General features: G+C 39.0%; 2 protein-coding genes across 16 annotated transcripts in view; one reads left to right on the top strand and one right to left on the bottom strand.

Moving 5' to 3' along the window:
* Positions 1 to 20,058, bottom strand: part of CREM (cAMP responsive element modulator) — a 72,004-nt gene extending 51,946 nt beyond the window's left edge. For 2 of the 15 annotated variants that reach the window (XM_047067264.1, XM_047067278.1), the window contains exons 1-3: positions 19,801 to 20,056; positions 10,914 to 11,014; positions 43 to 166 (exon numbers count right to left, since the gene is read on the bottom strand). In XM_047067264.1, the coding sequence (XP_046923220.1) occupies positions 43 to 166; positions 10,914 to 10,957 (168 nt within the window). In that variant the 5' untranslated portion in view covers positions 10,958 to 11,014; positions 19,801 to 20,056. Of the gene's footprint in view, positions 1 to 42; positions 167 to 10,913; positions 11,015 to 19,397; positions 19,604 to 19,800 lie in introns of those variants that run through there. The other 13 variants (XM_047067268.1, XM_047067269.1, XM_047067275.1 and 10 more) reach the window with 11 other exon arrangements.
* A 338-nt stretch (positions 20,059 to 20,396) lies between these two features.
* The window catches only part of CUL2 (cullin 2), a 159,285-nt gene continuing 158,274 nt past the window's right edge, over positions 20,397 to 21,407 (top strand). Inside the window, exon 1 of the mRNA XM_047065424.1 lies at positions 20,397 to 21,241. The gene's annotated coding sequence lies outside the window, so the exon portion shown is untranslated. The remainder of the gene's footprint in view (positions 21,242 to 21,407) is intronic.

The raw sequence follows: 21,407 nt of genomic DNA, 5'->3' as shown, positions 1-21,407 counted from the left end.
TAACTTTCATCAGTGCCTGCCTACTGCTTACATTAAATTTACCTGAGCTAAGGTAGGGATTGAATTTTGACCAGTCTGGGTCTGCATATCAGCAGATTCTCTCTCTGCCACAGAATCTGTTACACTTCCATCCTGCTGAGATTCAATTGTTTCCATGGTCATTTGTCTGAAAAGACAATAAAAAGGAAGAAGTATTAAGGCCCTTTCTGAAAGATTTCTCTGCTTTTACCTGGCCTTCTGATATTCATTTCTGTCATCCAACTGTTCTGCCTTACTTTTTAAGAAATAGGTTCAGTGGCAGTCTTAACTCTCCAAACTAACTCTGCTCACCGGACACAAACATTACCAAGGGAGCCCTGCAAAATGTTTTATGGGAATTCATTTATTAAAAAAATTTTTTTAACCTTATAAGAATGTCTCCTTGATAATTATTTTAAGCCCTCTAGTATAAATGAGTGAAAAAAGTAGGTTTTCTATTTTACAGTGAGTATAAATATTCTAGGACTCTCAAGGCCTAATATACCTGCTTGATAATATATACTATCAAAGAATTTCCCCATTGTCTAAATTAAATGCATTATAATATAAAGATGTGTCTAGCTTTGCCAGCACTAAGTTTCTGATAAGCCCCTCAAACTGAATCACACAGGGTTGACCACATGTTCTGCAACTCCCCAGTTCTTTAAAAAAGAGAATCCAGGGGCGCCTGGGTGGCACAGTCGGTTAAGCGTCCGACTTCAGCCAGGTCACGATCTCGCGGTCCGTGAGTTCGAGCCCCGTGTCAGGCTCTGGGCTGATGGCTCAGAGCCTGGAGCCTGTTTCCGATTCTGTGTCTCCCTCTCTCTCTGCCCCTCCCCCGTTCATGCTTTGTCTCTCTCTGTCCCAAAAATAAATAAACGTTGAAAAAAAAAATTTTAAAAAGAGAATACAATTTTTTCAGGAAAAACTTTTGACATAATTTTGTCTGTGATTTCAATTTAAGTTAATGATTTCTGTATTTCTATATTTTATCCTGCTAGAAGAAATTACAAAATACAAACAATAAATTAAACAAAATCAAATTTTACAAACTTATAGGAACTATGTTGCCTACTCTTATGCATCTTTTCAACTGTCAATGATACAATGTGTTTTTCTCAGTTGGTAGTCTAAATACATAGTCCATAAGTATGCAAGCCACTTAGAACTTTGAATTAAAACGTACAGACCTTTCTTCCAGAGGTAGTTACAGATCCTACAGATCTTTCATCTATGTCTTGCACTCAATTATCTTCTTTTGTATTTCATTAGTCACTACCTGAATCCAAGCCTTCCATCCTCAAACCTATAAGTTACTCCTCACTACTGAAAAGCATTTCAGTACTTACAACTGATCATGACAATTTAGAGCAATTATAAAAGATAAAAATCTACAGTCTACTATAAAAAAATGTCTTTCCCTCAACACTCCCCAATTCCCCTTATCTCTCATTATTTTCCAGAATAGTCTAGCTAAGGATAGATCATCACCCTGTATAAACTGACAATTCTTAAGGCTCTGCTTTTGCTTATGTGAACAGTTCCCAAAAAGAATACCTCAGAACATTAGTTCTGCAGGATATGAAAAGGCATTATCATTAAAAGAGGGTAAGGGATGGGGTGCCTGGGTGGTTCAGTCAGTTAAGCGTTCAACTCTTGATCTCGGCTCAGGTCATGATCTCGTGGTCATGAGAATGAGCCCAGCATGCCCTGTGTTGACAGCATGGAGCCAGCTTGGGACTTTCTCTCTGCCCTTCCCCATCTTGCTCTTGTGTGCACTCTCTCTCTCAAAATAAATAAACTTTTTTTTTTTTTTTAAAGAGAGGGTAATGGAACACTTAATGAAAAAGTTGTAAGTATCCAGGGTTAAAAGGTTTTCTTTGCTGAACTTCTAAAAAGCCTGAATATGCTAGTGTGCTTTCAGAAGGTGAAGGGTGCAATAGGCAGCATTTTCCAAAAGTATCTGCCCACCAAAGACTTTTTCCACCTGGTAGGTCCCAGAAGTGGTGTTTTGAAAACAACTTGAGAAATGCTGTCTTATGCTATTTCTTACACCTTTTAAAGCTCTCTTAAGGCTCCGCCAAGAACTTGAGTCTCAACTCAAACACTATATATGCTAGAAGGCCTTCTCCAATAAACTATTCATTTTAGAAACATTTAGTTAGCTCCATCTACATGACAGGTCCTGAAAATACAAAAGTGGGTAAATCACAGTCCGTGCCCTGAAGGAATTTATTCATTAGTGGGTCCCTGGACAACCCTTATCAGAAGTAACTAATGTACTTGTTTTGGGGTGGGGGGTGAGAAGCAGATTCCCAGGCTCAACCCCAAATCTACTGAATCAAACTTTCTGGGACATCCAATTTTTTTAAATCCAAGAGATTCTGATGTATATTAAAATTTAGGAAAAACTTAGCTTATTGGTCAATTCTATCAGGTAGACCCAGAAAAGGGGAACACAAGTAAAGTAACTTTTTTTTAATGTTTATTTTTATTTTATTTTCAAGACAGAGAGAGAGAGAGACAGAGTGAGAGTGGGGGAGGGGCAGAAACAGAGGGAAACACAGATTCTGAAGCAGGCCCCAGGCTCCAAGCTGTCAGCACAGAGCCTGATGTGGGGCTCAGCTCAAACACACAAACCACAAGATGATGACCTGAGCCAAAGTCAGACGCTTAACCAACTGAGCCACCCAGGAGCCCCAAAGTAACTTCTTAAATTGTGTCAAGGATGTTATGCATAAAATGCTTTGGGAAATATAGGAAGTAAGGATTATACCTGCCTGAGGATAGGGCCATATGAGTTGTGTATTAAACAATAAGAAGAATTTAACCAGGTAGAAGAGGAAAGGAGAACTATGAGAGGAAGTAAAGTATGGAGCATAGTTAGAAAACACAATAGCTGATGGTGGTAGAGAATCTGGCTGCTAAGCGAGCCTACTTAGATTCAGTGAGGAAGAGGCAACGCAGGACTGTAGAAGTAGGGCTAGAAAAGGTTGAACAGAACCAGAGAAAGAATAGCTTTTAATGATCTAGAGAGAAAAAAAATTTCCACCTCACTCATATGCCTCCTCTACTCTAGGTCCTTTAGTGTATTTTGTCCATCTATATAGTATAACGTTTCAACTATTTGATATCTACATAGAATTCAGTAAGCAAGTCAACAATAAGCCAAAGTTTCTTGTTAACAGGCAAAACAAATGGCCTAAGATCCATACACTAAAACTTATAAAACAAAGAGAACTTCTCACGGGTTCATACTTTAAACTCATTGATTTTTATTTCAAAACAATTCTCAATCATCTAGTTTCTAAAAATACTAGATATAAGAAGTGACAGCTGACAATGGCAGGGATGGAGGGGGAATGATACAGAACATAATAAGCAGATCTAGAATTCCAAGTGTGTGGCAATTGGGTCCATACAGCATAAAGTTGCCAAGTTCTTTACATTCAAGAAATTGAAAAATGTAGGAGTTAAAATTCAATAATGATAAGTATCATAACTATCCTGAGTCATCAACTAAAGGTTAATATACTCAGTCTACTTTAAGGAAAGAGATACACATAATAGAATGCAGGAAGACTCTCATCATAAAAAGCTCTATTGGGGGCACCTGGGTTGCTCAGTCGGTTAATCATCTGTCTCTTGATTTTAGCTCAGGTCATGACTCACGGTTCCTAAGTTTGAGCCCCACATTGGCTCTGTGCTGACTCCACAGAGCTTGCTTGGGATTCTCTCTCTCCATCTCTCTCTGCCCCTCCCCTGCTCGTGCTCGCTCTCTCTCTCTCTCTCAAAAAAAATAAACATTTAAGAAAAAAAAAAAAAAACTTTAATGCTTAAAAGGTCACCTGAAACTAGGACTCATTTTTTGAGATATAATAAAAGACTCTGTAAGTTATTAAGCATTTTAATTGTTTTACACATGAACGTGTTTTTATATACATTATCTCAATCACCTTACTTGGACCATTTTTCTCCTGGGTATTTCCCACAGTTCAATCCTTTGCCCTTTTCCTTTTTTCAATCTACATACTATGGCTCCTTCAGTCCTGTATGCAGATGACTCCCAAGTCTGTATTTGTGCACACTACCCTCCTATGATGCACCTCAATCTACAGTTTTCACATACCTGTCCCTTCCCTAATATTCCTTCTTTTAGTCAAGAGTATTCAAGCACCAAAGCTACAGGTTACAAACGTGTGTCTACATGTGAGTCAGTACCAGATCAGCTACAAAAACCCACAGAGCTAAATATCAGCCAAATCAGGATGCCATGATGAGCTGAGCCTCCCAGTAAAGAAAGGCAGAAATGGGAGGTCAGCAGCCACCCCTGTTCATCTTCCCCGCCACATGTGGTGTCATCCATTATAACTTCCTTTCCCAACACTGGACCAAGCTGCTGAGTTGCTGCTCCTCACAACTGCTGCTGTCCATTCTAAAGATGACATATCACACTTGGCCTCCCTGTAAGCCATGACTAAACCATGATGCCCCTTCCTCCATGCCAGAATCATATCCATTAATACCTCACATTCCTATTTCCCCAGTCACCATCAAAGATGTAAGCTCCTCCCATACTCCACTGTCCCTCTCATAAATAGTGCTTCCTTTCCCTCCGTATTTCAGTTGCTTATACCTACTCCTATTCTTCCAAGCCCTTGCAATGTGCTATCTGGAACTCCCAACACTCCCTTCGGTCCTCTCAAGAGGGACCAGCTTGTCTTCCCACACCTAATCAGGATTAGAATGTTGACCTGGTATCATCTTTGTTCCTCACTATTTCTCAGCTGTTCCTCCTCTGTGTCTTTGTAGAAATCCCTGTTCTGCTGAGGCCCAAGGATATTAGGTGTACCATCTTATATTCATCCATATGATAATCATCTTCTCTACATCCAGGATATAAAGTGAAGACTTTAGCACTTGACTTAAGAGCTTTCCTCTCCACTATTCTATGTTCAACACTCAAAGGAAGGACCCCTGCCTCACCCTGATGCTTTAGTGCAAGATTTTCTCTACTCCACTTCAGCCATCTACTTAGCTGGTCTTACAATGGACCTAGACCATGTCCCAAACTATTCCACCTATGAAATGATTCTGACATCCCACCCTAACTACAACATTCTATTCTCCCAGGTGACACCCACCCTTGATTACTCCCATCACACCTGTTGTTCCACCACACTGAGATCTCCAGACCACTTTCTCCCTTTCCATCAGCCGCCCCCTTTCTTCATATCTCATCCTACTCAGCTTAGAATCCATGGTTTCTCATTTCAATTACTGTCTCCCAATACTCTAAATTCTCTTGTCCCTTTTCTTTTTGTTGTATCTGCCTAGTAAATACCAATTTCAGATAAAACCAATTCAATCTCCTCTATGACTCTATGAACAATACTGAATAAAATTATAAAACAATATTATTAAGGCTATTGAATTCATGGTTTTTAACCTCAAATGGGAAGCAATCTTACTGTTTCCCTAGTGAACTTACTTTCCCATTCTGTACAACTCTTTCAAATGTTTCTCCCTCTTCTCAAATCCCTGAGCTCACCTACACTCAATGTAAGACCTTGCTTCCTGTTTCAGATGAGTACTCCCTCAATTTCCTGGTACCATTATCAAAAACCACTTACCTGTATACCCACTATTTTACCTTGCCTCCTGCCTCCCCACTCTTAAACTCTTTTATCTATCCTCTGGATCTCTAGGCACTATAGTATCAACTATCCTCTCCCCTCTCCAATGGTTTCCTCCTATCAAGATTTAAACCTATTCAAATCTCTTCAATCTCAAACACACACACACACACACACACACACACACACACACACTGAACCAGAAGTTCTTTTCTAACTATTCCCTTGAATGTCTCTTCTTCCTCTCACTGCTAAACTAAAGAATTACCAACACTATGTCCATTTCTTTCTTTCTTTTTTTAAAGTTTATTTATTTTTTGAGAAAGACAGACACAGTGTGAACAGGGGAGGAATAGAAAGAAAGGGAGAGAGAGAATCCCAAGCAGGCTTCACATTGTCAGCACAGAGCCTAATGTGGAGCTTGAACCCACAGAACTGTGAGATCATGACCTGAGCCGAAACCAAGAGTCAGCTGTTTGAGCCACACAAGCGCCCCAACACTATCCCATTTCTTTACCTCTCACCTATTCCTACAAAACCCTAAACTGACTTCTGCTTCACTAAACTTCTCTAGTAAAGGTAACCAATCTCTGTCACTAAATCTAATGTTCATTTTAAATCCTATCTGGTTTGATCCCTCAACAGTATTCCAAACTGTTGATATCATCCTTCTTAAACTCTATCTTGATGTCATTATACTGCATTTTCTGCTCTCATCAGATTCTCTGACAATTCCACAAGCTCCTTTGCTAATTAATTCCTCCCCTTACTCAATGTTAACCTTCACACTGCATGTCTTCAGGAATCTGTTTCGCCTTCTCACCTCACTCTCAAATCTCCCTCTGGGTATTGTCATCCATTTTTCTAGATTCAAACACCAAGCTTCAGGGTTATCACTCTCAAATCTAGATCTCTAGCCCAGAGGTCTCTCTTTAATTCCAAAATCATATATTCGAATGCCTAACATCTCCAAATAGGTGCCCTACAGGTACCTCAAACTCACTGGATCCAAAACTAACTTCCTCTTATTCCTCCACAAATATGTTCCTTTTCTGAGTTTCTTACCTCAGAAAATGGGGCCTCACCATCCATCCAATTGCTCAGTTGAAAAGCTGGGTGTCATCTGTGAGACTCTCTTTCATTCCCTACAGCGTTATTGCCAAGTGTGATGACTGTACCTACTAATGAACAAGTTAATCCCCTTCTCCACCACCACTCAATCTCCCTACTCCAATCCCTGCTAACAGTTCCCTTTCTCAAGCATACATTTCTGCTTAAAAGTCTTTAGTAGCTCCCTATTGACTGTAGGATAAAATTCAAAGTTCTTATGATAATCATAACCACAACTATTAGTTGGTGCCTACCATGTGGTAAAATCATACTAGTTTTAATCCTTAACAACTTTATAAGACCTGTATAGTTAGTTCTTCTTTTAGAGATAAAAAGCAAATATAAGGAAGTTAAGAATCTGATCTTACCATCAAAGTTTTGGGTGGCATAGCCAGGTTCTAAACTAAGGTCTTTTTCCAAAGTCCATATTCTCAATTACCAAACCAAACCAAACTGCCATTCAATCTCTTTCACAATGTGACTCCATTTCACTTTTATGGCCTCATTTCCAGTCACTCTATTCTTTCCCACATTCTCTATTCCAGCCTCCTCATAAGCCATCTCTTTCAAGTAAACATCCTATTCCTCCAGTTCTAATCTTTGCTATCTGTTCTTCCCTTTTCCTGAAATACCCTTCATCCATTCTTTGTCCAATAGGCAAATTCTTACTAGTTTTTCAAGGCCTGGCTGAAGGACACCATCTTTCAAAAGCCTATTCTAACAGCCGTGGACAGAATTAGTTGTTCTTTTCTGAGTTCCCAAAGGATTTTATGCAGTACTTCCATTATAGCACTTGTCTAGCATAGAATACATTTGTTCACAAAGTACTAACACTAGTGTAAGAAGCTCAAGGACAGGGATTACATTTTATACTTCAATGTATTCCTAGTGCCTACTACAGAATCTACCATAATTGTTAAATAAACTAATCAACTTTTGGGAAGACTATGCAACTGTCAGATGTCACTAAAATGATAAAAGTACAGTTTAGAGAGATCAAGTGACTTTCTATAGGGTACATAATAGGTAGCATGACAGAGAGTGAACAAGAAGTCTTATGATTATGACTCTAGGGTTCCTTCCACAGCTAGTGTTCTGGGCATTCCAGTTTAGGCAACATTTTATAATAAAGATGTGCTTTTGAGTATGCTGCAACTGTTGTTATAATCTTCATCCAGACATGCTTTGTTTTTACACTGGGATATAGGGGATCTAATTTTATACCATTTGTATTCTTCAGGAATGCCTAGTATAATGCCCAGTACAGATCATTCAGTAAAAGTTTGATACTAAAATCAATTTATTTGAGGGGCACCTGGCTGGCTCAGTCAAAAAAGCATGCAACGCTTGGTCTCAGGGCCATGAGTTTGAGCCCCACACTGAGTGCAGAGATTACTTTAAAAATAAAAAATAAAAAATAAAAGCATATTAAAAAAATAAAATAAAATCTATTTATTTGAAGGTAAAAATCATTTACAGGAGAGTAAAGCCAGCACTATCAATTTAAAATACATACTTTATCATTTTCAAGCAATTTTATTCTACTGTCAATATCCAACTGTTTTCTAGTACAACTCTTCTCCTAAACCCACTAAAAACCAACCCCAGGACTCAGGGAAGAAGAGTCAACTAAGAGTTAAATGTTGAATATGGGTCAAGCACTATACTAAGCATTTTCAAACAGTATCCCAGCAGGAGATACAGGACCCAGAACTCAGTATAAATGATGTACATAAAATCTTAACACCTGTAAATCAGCCTCACTAAGTCCAGACATAATTCATCTATAAAGTATAAGAGAGGGGTGCCTGGGTGGCTCAGTCAGTTAAGCGTCCGACTTCGGTTCAGCTCATGATCTCATGGTTCATGAGTTTGAGCCCCCACGTCGGGCTTTGTGCTGACAGCTCAGAGCCTGGAACCTGCTTCACATTCTGTGTCTCCCTCTCTGCCTCTAACCCACTTGCTCTCTCTCTGTCAAAAAGAAAGATTAAAAAAAAAATTTTTTTTTAATTTTTTTTTTAACGTTTATTTATTTTTGAGACAGAGAGAGACAGATCATGAACGGGGGAGGGTCAGAGAGAGGGAGACACAGAATCTGAAACAGATTCCAGGCTCTGAGCTGTCAGCACAGACCCTGACATGGGGCTCGAACTCACGGACCGCGAGATCATGACCTGAGCCGAAGTCAGCCGCTTAACTGAGCCACCCAGGCGCCCCCCAAAAAAATTTTTTTTAAATAAAGTGTAAGAGAAAAATCCATTATAATCCTTCATTGTTCATTGTTCATTATGGTATCATAAGGTATTTTCCCTAAAATCTCATTTTCTATCAATATTAAACATAGTTGTACTATAGTTAATAATCTATAAATTAAGCAATATTTTAATCTGTAAATTTTTTTAATGTTTTTATTTATTTTTGAGACAGAGAGAGACAGATCATGAGCAGGGGAGGGGCAGAGAGAGAGGGAGGCACAGAATCCAAAGCAGGCTCCAGGCTCTGAGCTGTCAGCACAGAGCCCTACGCGGGGCTCGAACTCATGGACTGTGAGATCATGACCCGAGCTGAAGTCGGACGCCCAACCGACTGAGGCACCCAGGTGCCCCAAGCAATATTTTAATCTTAAATAATAATCCTTATTAGAGAGAAAGACCAATTAGTAATTATAAATTATACAATATTTAAAAATAAGACATAGAAGATAATAAAAAACTAAAAAAAACAAAGTCCATTAAGCACTATAAACTAATAGCAAGCAAAATACTGGCAAGTAGTTGGTTCCACAATTCTAAAAAACAGATAAGGATTGTTAAAATGGGCATATTTGAATTTATAAATGATTAATAGTAGTAACAATATACTTTTTTTATGAAGGTTGAATTTCTTCTGAAATGCAAACCATTTTCTTCTTTGATAGAAAAATAAATGTTACCCCAATATGCTCTGAATATATCAGGATTCAGTTTAATAAAATGTTAATATAGCTATGTCTTAAAATAATAAGATCCATCCATTAGCACAATTTTCAAAGACTTCTAGGCTGAACTACTTTCAGAGGGAGAGACCTGTATTTGTTTGCTTACTCTGTTATTTTCCAGAACTTTAATAGAACTACATCACACTGCAATAACTTCTGAAGTACAGCAGTAGAGTACTATTTGTACAGTACAACATAATAGGTAGACAACTTATTATATACCTTCTAGAAATGAATACAAAGGCATATATTCATAAAATTATATTTATAATTATAGAAATACCGAGGCAATTAATGACCAGGGTTATTTAGGATCCCTTTGCATCAAGAACATATAAAACATTTAGTAGAAGGAAAAATCAGAAGAAAAAGGAAAAACATTTTAAAGGGATGCTATCATGGTACTTATGAAAGTGTTTTTAAAAGAAAACAAAGAAGAGAAAAGGAAATATAGGTCAAATATACCTAAATGAAAAATAAGACAAAGGCAGTTGCCTAATTAAAGTGTTTGATTAACTAATAAACTTCTAAAAGCTTAGTTGTATTCCATTTGCAAAGACAAACTACACTGCAGAACAACTATATTTCCACTTGTAAAATTTTAAAAATAGAATCCAGCTGCAAAAGGAAAAAGTATTAGTTCTTTCTATTCTTTGTGAAGAGTTTTACATAAAATGTCATAGAAAATTTATTTTCTTTTTAAAGCTATATCCAACAAATGAACCAGAAGGTCTCTGAAAGCAGCCAAAAGAAAACTTGAAAAACTCTATATGGATTTTGTAAAAATATGGTAGAGACTTTGTTTTGTTTTACGTTAGGTATAAGCATAGCTTAAAGGCAAGGAAAAAAACTAAGACTCTGTCCACATCCTTATACATGGTCTCCTTTCTAAATGAAAAGGCCAGCATGCAAAAAAAAGCTGAATGTAAAAGGTTTGCTGCTCCCCCCATTGCCTAGCACAGTACAGGGCAGAAGATGAATGAATGTCTTAATTGAATGGCTGACCACTTTGGGTACACACTACCATTCTCTATTAGTATAATATACACATATACACATACATATACATTTATGGATGCATGTTAACATATATACATTATTCACTTATCCATTATTTTAACTTTTACCTAAGCAAAATTTTCAAAAGAACAGAAAAACATATATCCACCTACCTTAGATTTGTCTTAATATATTTTTTCCTGCCACATTTGCTCATTATTAAGACATTTGTAATCAATGCTTTGTTCCTTCCCCGTTTTCTTCTTTATTTATCCTGCAGAAAAATTATAATGTTGAATTGGGAGATCATAACATTTTATTTTTAAAAAAAGTCTCTCAAAACGGTAACAGAATACCCGAGAATATCCTAATTTCTATAAAACTGAAAAAAAAGAATAGAAAGCTGAAAACAAGTCTGTATTTTTTTTTCAATCTCACTTCTATGCAATTTTGTTCTAGGAAAAAAATTTAAAACATAAATCATGAGCTATTTATCAGGTTATTTTCTACCAAAGAGAAAGTAGTGTTGTCTAAATCATTTAATACATGCTACATATAGTTCATGGAATCAGCTATATTTTAATAACCACTTAATAAATGGAGTGAATTTATCATTTACTTAAATTTCATTCCACTGCAACAAATTTGTCAACCATTTTTTATTTACCTTAAATTTAAAACTGGCTTTTTTTTTTAAGTTTATTTATTTTGAGAGAGTGAGAGAGCACACACACGCGCTCATGAGCTGGATAGAGGGAGAAAGAGAGAATCCCAAGCAGGCTATACACTGTCAGCATAGAGCCCAATGAGGTCATGACCTGAGTGGAAATCAAGAGTCAGACACTTAACCAACTGAGCCACCCAGGTGCCCGTCAAAATTGGCTTTTGTCAAAGAATTTTAACTCTAAGTAAAATATTACCAGTTCCTTTAAAATCTCCTTCACTAGCCTTCAATCCATTTAAAAAGTTGTTTTAGACACTCTACCAATTAAAACCCATTTTTTGTTACTAATATCCTTTAAAAATATGAAGTAAAACTGGCAAAGAAAAAGACAAAGGAATTGGGAGCGCTTATTTTAGAAGTGGAAAAGACAAATGTCCACAGCCCTAAGTATCTTCTAGGCATCTTCAACAGCAATGGTTGTGCTTAGCTACAGACATACTGCTTTCAGGGTTCCCTCCTAAGCGGCCCCCTCTAAAATGGTGTCCTTTTAAAACTGAGTGGGCAGGTTGGCCTAAGGGCACTAGGGCAATGGTTATAGCTACCATCTGTCCCCCATCTCCCAGCATAGGGACAACAGGAGATGGTCATTTGAACCAGGCTACTTACAACATGAACAAAAAGCGAGGATGGCGCTGTCCTTTGGATTAAATCTTATTCTGCTATACTCTACTGTCGTTTTACATGGGGACATCTTAACCTTCCATAAAAATTGTGTAACCTAAAGGCAGGGACCATTTATTTATTAAACAGTGATTGGCACCCATGATATGCCAGGCCTTTCAAATGATAAAATGTCCCCACTCTCCAGGAGATTGCATTTTAATGAGGGAGACACTTAAACAAAGAATACTAATAACATTATTTGAATAATAGAGAGAGAAGTAAACTACTAATTTCTATATTTCTCTTGGAAATACCATTTTCTTTGTTTAATTTCTGACTTGGTAATAAATTCTTATGGTTCAGAATTCAAAAAGTAGCAAAAGGTATTCACTGAAGTCCAGGAACAGCCACCCACTTGCTCTTCCCAGAGGCAATCAGCATTGAATAAAGTACGAGCTTCGGCCACCACAGATATCAAGAGAAAATGAGAAAATGACTAGTCTCGTACCCAAATAATGACCATCAGATAAAACTGATTCTGACTCAGGCTTATCAAAGAATGATTTCTTCACAACTACTGTCTAAGAAATCATCACAGATTGACTGCCTGCTTGCCAAATCTAAAAGGATGCTTTCTAGTCCCTATCTTTATATTCCTACAGTATTTCCTACTCCACAAATTTTGTCCTCCTTGAACTCTTTAGGACATCGTGTTCATGCTTTTCTTCCAAATTATCCAGCCCTTTGTCCTCGGTCTTCTTTGGCCACTCTGTAAAGGCTGGTATTCCCAGGCTTCCCATCATAAAATTCTCCCCCCCACACTCCCTAGGCTTACTTCATCCTTACTTGATAGATCTCAGATTTCATATCCAGTTTACACTTTTCTCTCCTGAGCTCCAATCCATATGTACCTGCCTTTAGATATATCTCTTAATGGTTTGCTCACAGATCCTCAAGCCCCAAATGTTCAAATCTTTCCTCTTGCTGTACTCTTATCTTAGTGACTGACATCAACACTGCCTCAGCCACCCCAGCCACCCAATCTGGGAGTCCTCCAACATGGCCTAGTAGCAACAATGTGTGGTATAAAAACACACTATTAACAGTCAACCTGAGTTCTATTGCTTATTAGCTATATGAGCTCAGACAATTAGAAACTTCTCCAAGCATTCCTTCCTGTCAAACGGAGATGTTGTTGTGAGGAGAAAATGTAAATAATAAACACAAAATGTCTAACTGTGCTTGGAATATAAGCAAGGACCATTACCTTAATGGGCCTCAATAAATATGTCTCCTGTATCTTGACTCTGCTGTATTCTCTCTGTCCTCACTGCCACTCCTTTAGTTCTGAAACTTATTATTTGACATGATTAAAGCAATAACTGCCTCCCTATAAAGCAATTCATCTCTCCCTATAATAACTTCACTAAACCTCTCCCTCACCCCTCTTAATCCACTCCACTAGACCACAACACTCTACTCAAAATGCAAATCCAAACATGCTATTTATTTCCTTATTCAAAATCCTCCAATAGACCCCTTGCCTTAATAAATAGCCAAAGTTCAGGGCCCCTGGGTGGCTCAGTTTGTTAAGTGTCCAACTTCAGCTCAGGTCATGATCTCACAGCTCGTGAGTTCGAGCCCAACGTTGGGCTCTGTGCTGACAGCTCAGAGCCTAGAGCCTGTTTCAGATTCTATGTCTCCCTCTCTCTCTCTGCCCCTCCCCTGCTTACACTCTGTCTCTCTCTCTCAAAAATCAATGAACATTAAAAAAATTAAAATATATATATGTATATATATAGCCAAAGTTCTGACATTATAATTTGAGGTATTTGGTACAGGCTTCATAAAGTTTGTTGCAAAAGCATTCAGATTTTAAAGTATACCAAACCTTTCCATTACATCAATTTTCCAAGTCCAAAATTACCTTGTGGGGATTTGTAAACCAGGTGATCCCATTTTACTAAAGCATAAACTATGCATACTTTGAAAAACTTAGCTGTATACTATTGATCTCATCCAAAATCTGGTTTTAATGTCCTAGAACATGCTATCCTTGGGTAGACAAGGATTGACTTAGCATCCCCTGCTCCCACATACCCAAACACCTGAATGGTTTTGAGCACAAATATCCTAATGTGTTCTCATACTGAGCTTAATATGATAAATATTCTACTTAGCCTAAAACATACCCCTTGAATTCATCATATTTCATGATATAATCTGAGGTTATCATTTTTAAGCTGATCTCCTTATGCCTAAAAATCACAAAGGGTACTGATGAAATGTCCTGTATACTACCAATTTTCTACGAAAATAATTTTAAGGTCCTATCTGCTAAAGAAATTTTCTCTTTTAGAGTAGAAAGCACATCACAGATTAGTTTTTTATAGACAAATAAGAGCTTATATTAAGGGAGAAAATGAGTTAAAAAATCTTTGCCTATATGTGAATTTCTGTGCTGTATCTGGAGAAAAACCACTTACACTGATAAAAATTTCCTATCATATATTAGGTTTGAATACCAAAATAACATTTGACATTCACCTTACTCTTCATCAGTGTGTTGTTCTATTCATTCTCCAGCGTACAGATTCAATTAATTTCATTGCTTCAAATACCCCTTAATATAGAGCTCTCCAGAACAGGGATTTAAGATATGCTGATTAGAGAAAAACAGCATTATATTTACACTTACAAAATCTGAGTATCTACCATGCTGTGGTTAATTACATTCTATCTTAATTTAACTTTTTGGAAAAATCAGGTTTATGTAAGAATCAAACTTCTTGAGCAACTTTACTAGAACATAAAAGCTTACCTAACCAACTTCCTCCTCCCCAACCAACTCTCTGTTATTAGCCAATGTTCTCCATTTCTTCTATAAAACCTAAAATGTTATAACGGCCACAAGTTATTCTCTAGTGTTCCCAAGCACTTCTCTTCCTAACAGCTGTGGAGTTAGTCATATTTATCACCAGACTTGATTATGCCAGCCATACTTACTATTGTAATTTTGATATTGTTAAATATCATGTTAGATTAAATTATTAAATAGATTTAAAAGATTTAAAAAGGAGAGCTGCTTCTATGAAAACTAAGTTGAATGCCTTGGAAAGACAATAAAGGCAAGTTCCTTTAAAAAAAAAAAGTCCTGCTTTTGGACTAGGGTCAAAATAAAAAGAAAAGAACATGGAATAAAAGGCAGTATACCCTCTTATGGAAGCAGAAAGAGAGACCACAGAAAAATACAATGTTTCTCTGGTTCTGGGATGAAGCAAGGTGTTACTTCCTTGGGAAAGTAGGAGATCTCCATAGGTTAATCATGATTTAAATACGAACAGCAAGTAAGGTTTGAAAGATAAGGGAAGAAGAATAGAAGTGCATATAAAGCTGGTTCTTTTCAATCATGACGATTAAAAAGTTAGGCAAAGGTAGGACTGGCTAGAAGCGAGAACTAATTCCAAAAAGCCAAATACCTTAAGTTGACACTGATGAACCTACGCTTGTTGTGCATTTTAGGTGAAGGAGAATCCAGGAAAAACAAAGTGGGATAGCAGTAACAGGACATTATACCACTTTTAAAGTTTTGTAATCATTGTGACACAAAGTTAAAATAACTTTCCAATAACATTCTTTACACTTTTGTGTAAAAACAGAAGTACCCAGGAACAGTACTTAGAAATAATTGAAACACTTGTAAATAATGTCTTTAATATTTTAAACATGAATCAAACAGAACATCAAGTGGTTTTTTAATACAGATTCAAGGCCACTCCAATTTAACTGCTTCAGAGAGCTACTGTCTAAGAAATCTTAACTCTATAAAATCACCAAAGGATTAACTATTTCAGTATCACTTTCTCAATTTACTCCCCACCGGGCACCTGCCTTTGGCTATTTGACAGTCAATGAACAGCAAAATTGGCTGCTGGGGAGGAAATGAAAAAATTCAAATAATCATCACCTACCTCCATCTCTCCAAATACCACCCTCTCCACTACCACCAGTTCAGGGAAGGAAATAAAATTTAAAAATCTTCTGTGGGAGCTATTTGCTTGACTAGAGTCATTGCAGGGCTTTCTTGTTCAGCATCATATTACTGCACTTTAAGTACATTTTAAATACTTATCTACATGAAATACAACTCCAGTGACTAGTAAATCTGGGAAAGAGTAGATAAGACACTTGAATTAGTTAAAACTTAGAGAAATGAATTTCAACGTTATTATACTTAACTAGATAGGTCCTATTTTGTGTATATGAACAAAACTGCTACCTTTCAAAGTGCTGAAACATATTTAAATGTGTTAAATTTATTTTCTCCATCAGTATAAAGAAGAGCAAACGCATCCCAACTGTCCACATACAGTATATTGGTCTTTATGCATGATACAGTTTTCCAACACTTGAGCTAGAAGCTTTTATCATATCAATGCTAGGACACAAATTCCAGTTTAAAACATTTCTAAGCAAAAAAAAAAAAAAAATCATTTTGGGCTATCAATGAAAAAAATTGAGGCTATTTGAGATTATGAGCAAAACTGTATGACATTTGACTTTGAGTTTGGATAGTCTAAATTTAAGTCTGTTGTGTTTAAAAACAAAGCTTTAATAAGGTAACTGAAAAAACTGAGTTTATTTTATGAAATTCTCGAAGTAAAATATCAGAATCACACGAGCTCCATTGTTAGAATTTCATATGGTTTTGGGGCACCCGGGTGGCTCAGTCATTTAAGCATCTGACTCCAGCGCACGTCATGATCTAGCAGTTCATGAGTTCAAGCTCCTCGTTTGGCTCTGTGCTGACAGCTCAGAGCCTGGAGCCTGCTTCGGATTCTGAGTCTCCCTCTCTCTCTGCCTCTCCCCTGCTTGTGCTCTCCTTCTCAAAAAAAAAAAAAATAAATAAATAAAAATTTAAAAAATGAAAAAAAAAAGAATTTCACATGATTTTGACATTTAATTGGTCTGGTTATCAGTGTTCAGAAAATATGCATGAAGATGCTTCCCACTTTGGGAGAGCTGTAATACTTCAAAACAGCCTCACAAAAGAGCTCCTAGCGAGGTTTCTCAGAGGCAAGTATCCGCCCTAACCAGTGAGTTATTCCAATAGACTTTAAGCAAAATTCCCACATAACTTCCTAGATTATGCTTTTCCTCAAAACTGTTTTACATTCACCTTGCTGACAATTTCCTCTAACACTCCTGGCAAGGTCAATCAAAAGATGTGCAAGATCGATATTTTACTTTTTAAACTTTGCTATAACTGAATTATACCAATAAGACTCAAGTTGTCTTCATGAGTAATATTCCACTTAGTGGGATAAAATCACACTTAGTGTTATCCTTGGGTTTTTCTCTTCACTCTCCCTTATTCTCTCCTGGATATCCTAAAGCATCAGAAAAAGAAAACCCATGTGTGAAAGGATTTACTCTTAAGAACAGTGCACTCTTTATTGCACAGTTCTCAGGATAGAAAGTATTTTAAATATATTACAATATCTTGTATAGTCTCTAAAAGGAAGCTAACAAAATGATTTAAAATGTTTCTTTCTACCTATGTGTACTGGATGAGAAACTTTCCCTGAAATCTTTACTTGTATAATCTATCTGTATTGATAATATTGAAACTGCATTCAATGTACAATAACTCTTCTCAAAGTTGACTTTTTAATACATATATGGAATCCATTAGTTCAACAGAAAATACTTAACAGAATTCAAAGATCTTTCAGGCTTATTTCCTTAATGACCAATGTTGATTAGATGTCAAAATATCAAAGGTTCAGCTGTTGAGTGTTAGGATTCTTCAGTTTTACTTAAAAAAATCTATCTATATGGAACAGGGCATTTGAGTGCTTTCCAACGGACTACCACTTCAACAATAAACCTGGCTCAATTTTCTGGCTCATTATTCACTTGGAGAGAATATCAAGTTGGAGAAAACAGATCAGAAATATATGTAATATACTAGTCAAGTTTCAGTCAGGATTCCTTATGTATGTTAATAACCTACTTTTCATGAAATGGCCAGAATTCTAAACAAGATTTCATATTTTGATCATGTAAAGACTTGCCTCACTAGGAAACTAAATGGTCCATGGAGTCTGGAGTTTGTTAAATTCATCAGTAGAAGCAAATTTTATTAACTTTCCAGGACAATGCAAAAACAAACACTGAAGAGCTCCTCTGTGTTTATACATTGGATAAAAATTTATTCATATACTCTTACAAGATATGTACACAAACATCGGTATAATTACAACTTCACACTCACCAAAACGATACCAGGTTGACCAGCAAAGTCACTGGGAAAGCATCTGCTTACACTGATCTATTTACAGATTCATACCAAAAATGTTTGTGTAATTATTTTAATATGACAATGCTTTAAGTGTTCACTCATTCAAGATCAAACCCATTTCCATTTAAATATCTTTTTTAAAGTTGTATCTGGATCAGTAAGCAGTTCTTTAAACACTATTGTTTTAATACCTAGCTTTTATTGGCCAAAACACACTATTTGCAATTTGCCTTCCTTGGGAGAAAAAAATTCAAAGATTTAAAAACTGTGAAGGGAAAGCAGCTTGTTAACCAAAAATAGGACCAAGACCAGGAGAAAAATGTGGTATCCGAAGCGGGGCGGGGGAGGGAAGGGGGAGGGGAACCAGAGAACATGAATTATTAATGAAATCTAATACGATTTTCATACAGGACCTCTATCGCTGTGCATCTAGGTTTGTATTTCTCTAAAGGGAAGCTGGCTGCACTCTCATCAGCCCGCCAAATTAAGCTTGAAAAGGAAGACATTTTAAGAAGTTACGTGGGTAAGAGGTACTGTTAAAAGGGGCTCTCTCAGTTTTAGTCACCTTCAGGCTGATCCTGTAAGTCAAAACTGCCGAAAATGTGATCGTAAGCTGACAGCTGCTCTGCTGAGCGCAGTTCAGGAAACGTCTCAGCGATTTCAAAGTTAGGGATCTAGCATACGTGTAATAGGCAGTAAGGTGAATAATGTGTCTATTCCCTCTTCCGCAAGTTCTGGGAATCTTACTAGGTGGTTCTAGAAAGGCAAACGTCGAAAGTACAGAACAAAACCTGAAATTTCTGTTCGCTGTCACGGATTTGTTCCTTCTCGGCTATCATAAAAGTCTTCGCACTATATCATCAGGTCTATCGTGTGTGAAGACCCAGTGACTCAACACTGCTGTCCCCGACTCTTGTTTCGGAGAAGAAAGGGGTTAACGCTGATTTATATCTAACCTGAGTACGTAAAATTGAGACAAAAGTGCTACTAATCGTCGGCTGTGAAAATAAAAACCAACGTCCTTACTTCTCGCTTCCTTTTCTTCTCAAAGAGGGAGGACCACACTCATCAGAGCAATAAGGCTTTTTCCGAAAGACTTGTCCAACTTGTACCAAGTTCAAAAGGAGTCAAGGATTGCTGAGAGAGCAGACCAGCCCCGCTGTCCTATCGGGAGAGCTCTGCTACTAAGCCGAAGGCAGTCCGCGAGCGGAGCCGGAGACTGAGCGGCCGCCGCACCGCCGGGTGGCCCCGGAGCCGGCGCCCGTGGCCGGGCTGCTCCCGCCCTCCCCGCTCCCCCGCTGGCTCCGGCGGCCCCGCTGCCCCGCGCCCCCGACGCCCCCGACCCGGCTCCGCTCCGCCTCCTGCGTCCGCCTCCTGCGCCGCGTCGCCGGCTCCTAGGTCTGTGGGTCCCGGCCGACGCACCACTTACCCGCCGCGATGAGATTTACGTAGCGGACCTCGTCACTGATTACGGACGGGAGGAGGTGGAGACGGCGAGCCCGACCGCCGCTCAGGAGCGGCGCCGCCGCCCAGCAACCCGGCGCCGGCGCCGGCGGCGGCCCCACGTCGCCCCCACGTCAGCTCTGATGCGGCAGCCGCGGCCTCCCTGCCGAGCCGGGACCAAAAGTAGCGCAGCAGCCGACCGAACCGCGTCCTCGCGCCCCGCCCTCCCTTCCCCCACTCCACGACTGCTTCCCCGGGGACGCCCGGCGGAAAAATCCAAGCTCGAACTCTGCCCCCTGCTGGCCGCCAGCGGGAGTGCAGCGCTGACAATCCAACAATTAAATGGAACGGAGGGAGGGGGGAGGGGAATGAAGGGCCAGGGGGCGGGGCCTAAGTGGTAGTGCGGTAGGGAGGCGGGGCCCAAGGGTGGAGAGGAGGACTAGATCGGGGGGGCGGGGCCGGAGGAGGAACTAGGCTGCCCCGGGAGGAAGACCCAGTCCAGGGCAGGGCCTGAGGGGTGGGCTGGAAGCCGGAAGCTGCCCCGCCGCGCGTGCGCCGGAAGCCTGGTTAATTACAAACTAAGCTAACGGCCGTGTTGGATTCTCAGCTTCGAGGTCTCTTGTTCTCTGGGCTGCGGCCTAGAGCGTCTCCCATCCCAACCCAAGCTGAGGTACGCGGGCGTTGTGGGTCTTTACCGGCCAGAGGCGCTTCCTGCGGATTCCCGGGGCTGCTGAGCGGACACCTGGAGCGTCCCCACTCACACGCTCCTGCAATGTCTGCCATTCTGAAAGACGCTTTTAGGTCCTGGACTTGAGCTTTCTGGGAAACCCAGCTGGCTTGTTCTCAGACTGCTGCCGCCTCAACAGTGACTTTGTGCGTCAGTGTCGTGGAGAAACAGCGACAGTCCCCACTTGGAGATGTGACAGAGGAAAGGAAGGCTTTTGGTGACAAGCAAAAATCCCTGCCTTTAAAAAGAGGAGAGTTTAGTTTTCATCCAGTGGAAACCGAGGGCTTTCCAGTAAGAGAAACGTTGCTGACCCGTTATAAACTAGGAACCCACTTACGCATACTCAGAACGTACTGAATTGTAAAGCTGAGTAAGCCCTCAGAAATGGAGGCTTTGTAGCCTATAGATAAGTCTCTTTACATTAAGGAAAAACGAATTCAAACAATGATTACCACCCAACTTTATAGGACTCAGGAATGTGTCACGCCCAAAGCCAGTGTCAAAGACACCACTTGAAAAGTTGCTGAGAAAAAAAAAAAAAATCTGTCAACGTAGAGCAGGTAGAAAAGGGAAGCTTTGTGAAATATTAGAATCCCCGTAGAGTGGGAGAAAATTCTGAACTGTCTTCACTGCCAGTTTTTGGCCAACCTGAACTACTTTCAGCTGTAATGCATACTAACAGAAATAAGAGGAAAACCTGGTAAGTTCACTTCCTCCTATTGACATAAGCAGAATTCTGAAGTTCCTCCTTGCAGTATAGTAGATAAAGCCCATCACCGCCTGATAAATAGTAATTTCTTAAGGAACACTAGCGAGTTTACAAATTAAATTTACAAAACAACCAAGTCTGTAGTTAGACAAGGCTG

This window comes from Lynx rufus, unplaced genomic scaffold (genome assembly GCF_022079265.1).
Source record: "Lynx rufus isolate CCGP_SWC_20201006 ecotype Redwood Valley unplaced genomic scaffold, mLynRuf1.p SCAF_7, whole genome shotgun sequence".
NCBI classification, from domain to species: domain Eukaryota; kingdom Metazoa; phylum Chordata; class Mammalia; order Carnivora; family Felidae; genus Lynx; species Lynx rufus.
Note: the sequence above shows the minus strand (reverse complement) of the source record. Positions and strands in the feature narration are given on the sequence as shown.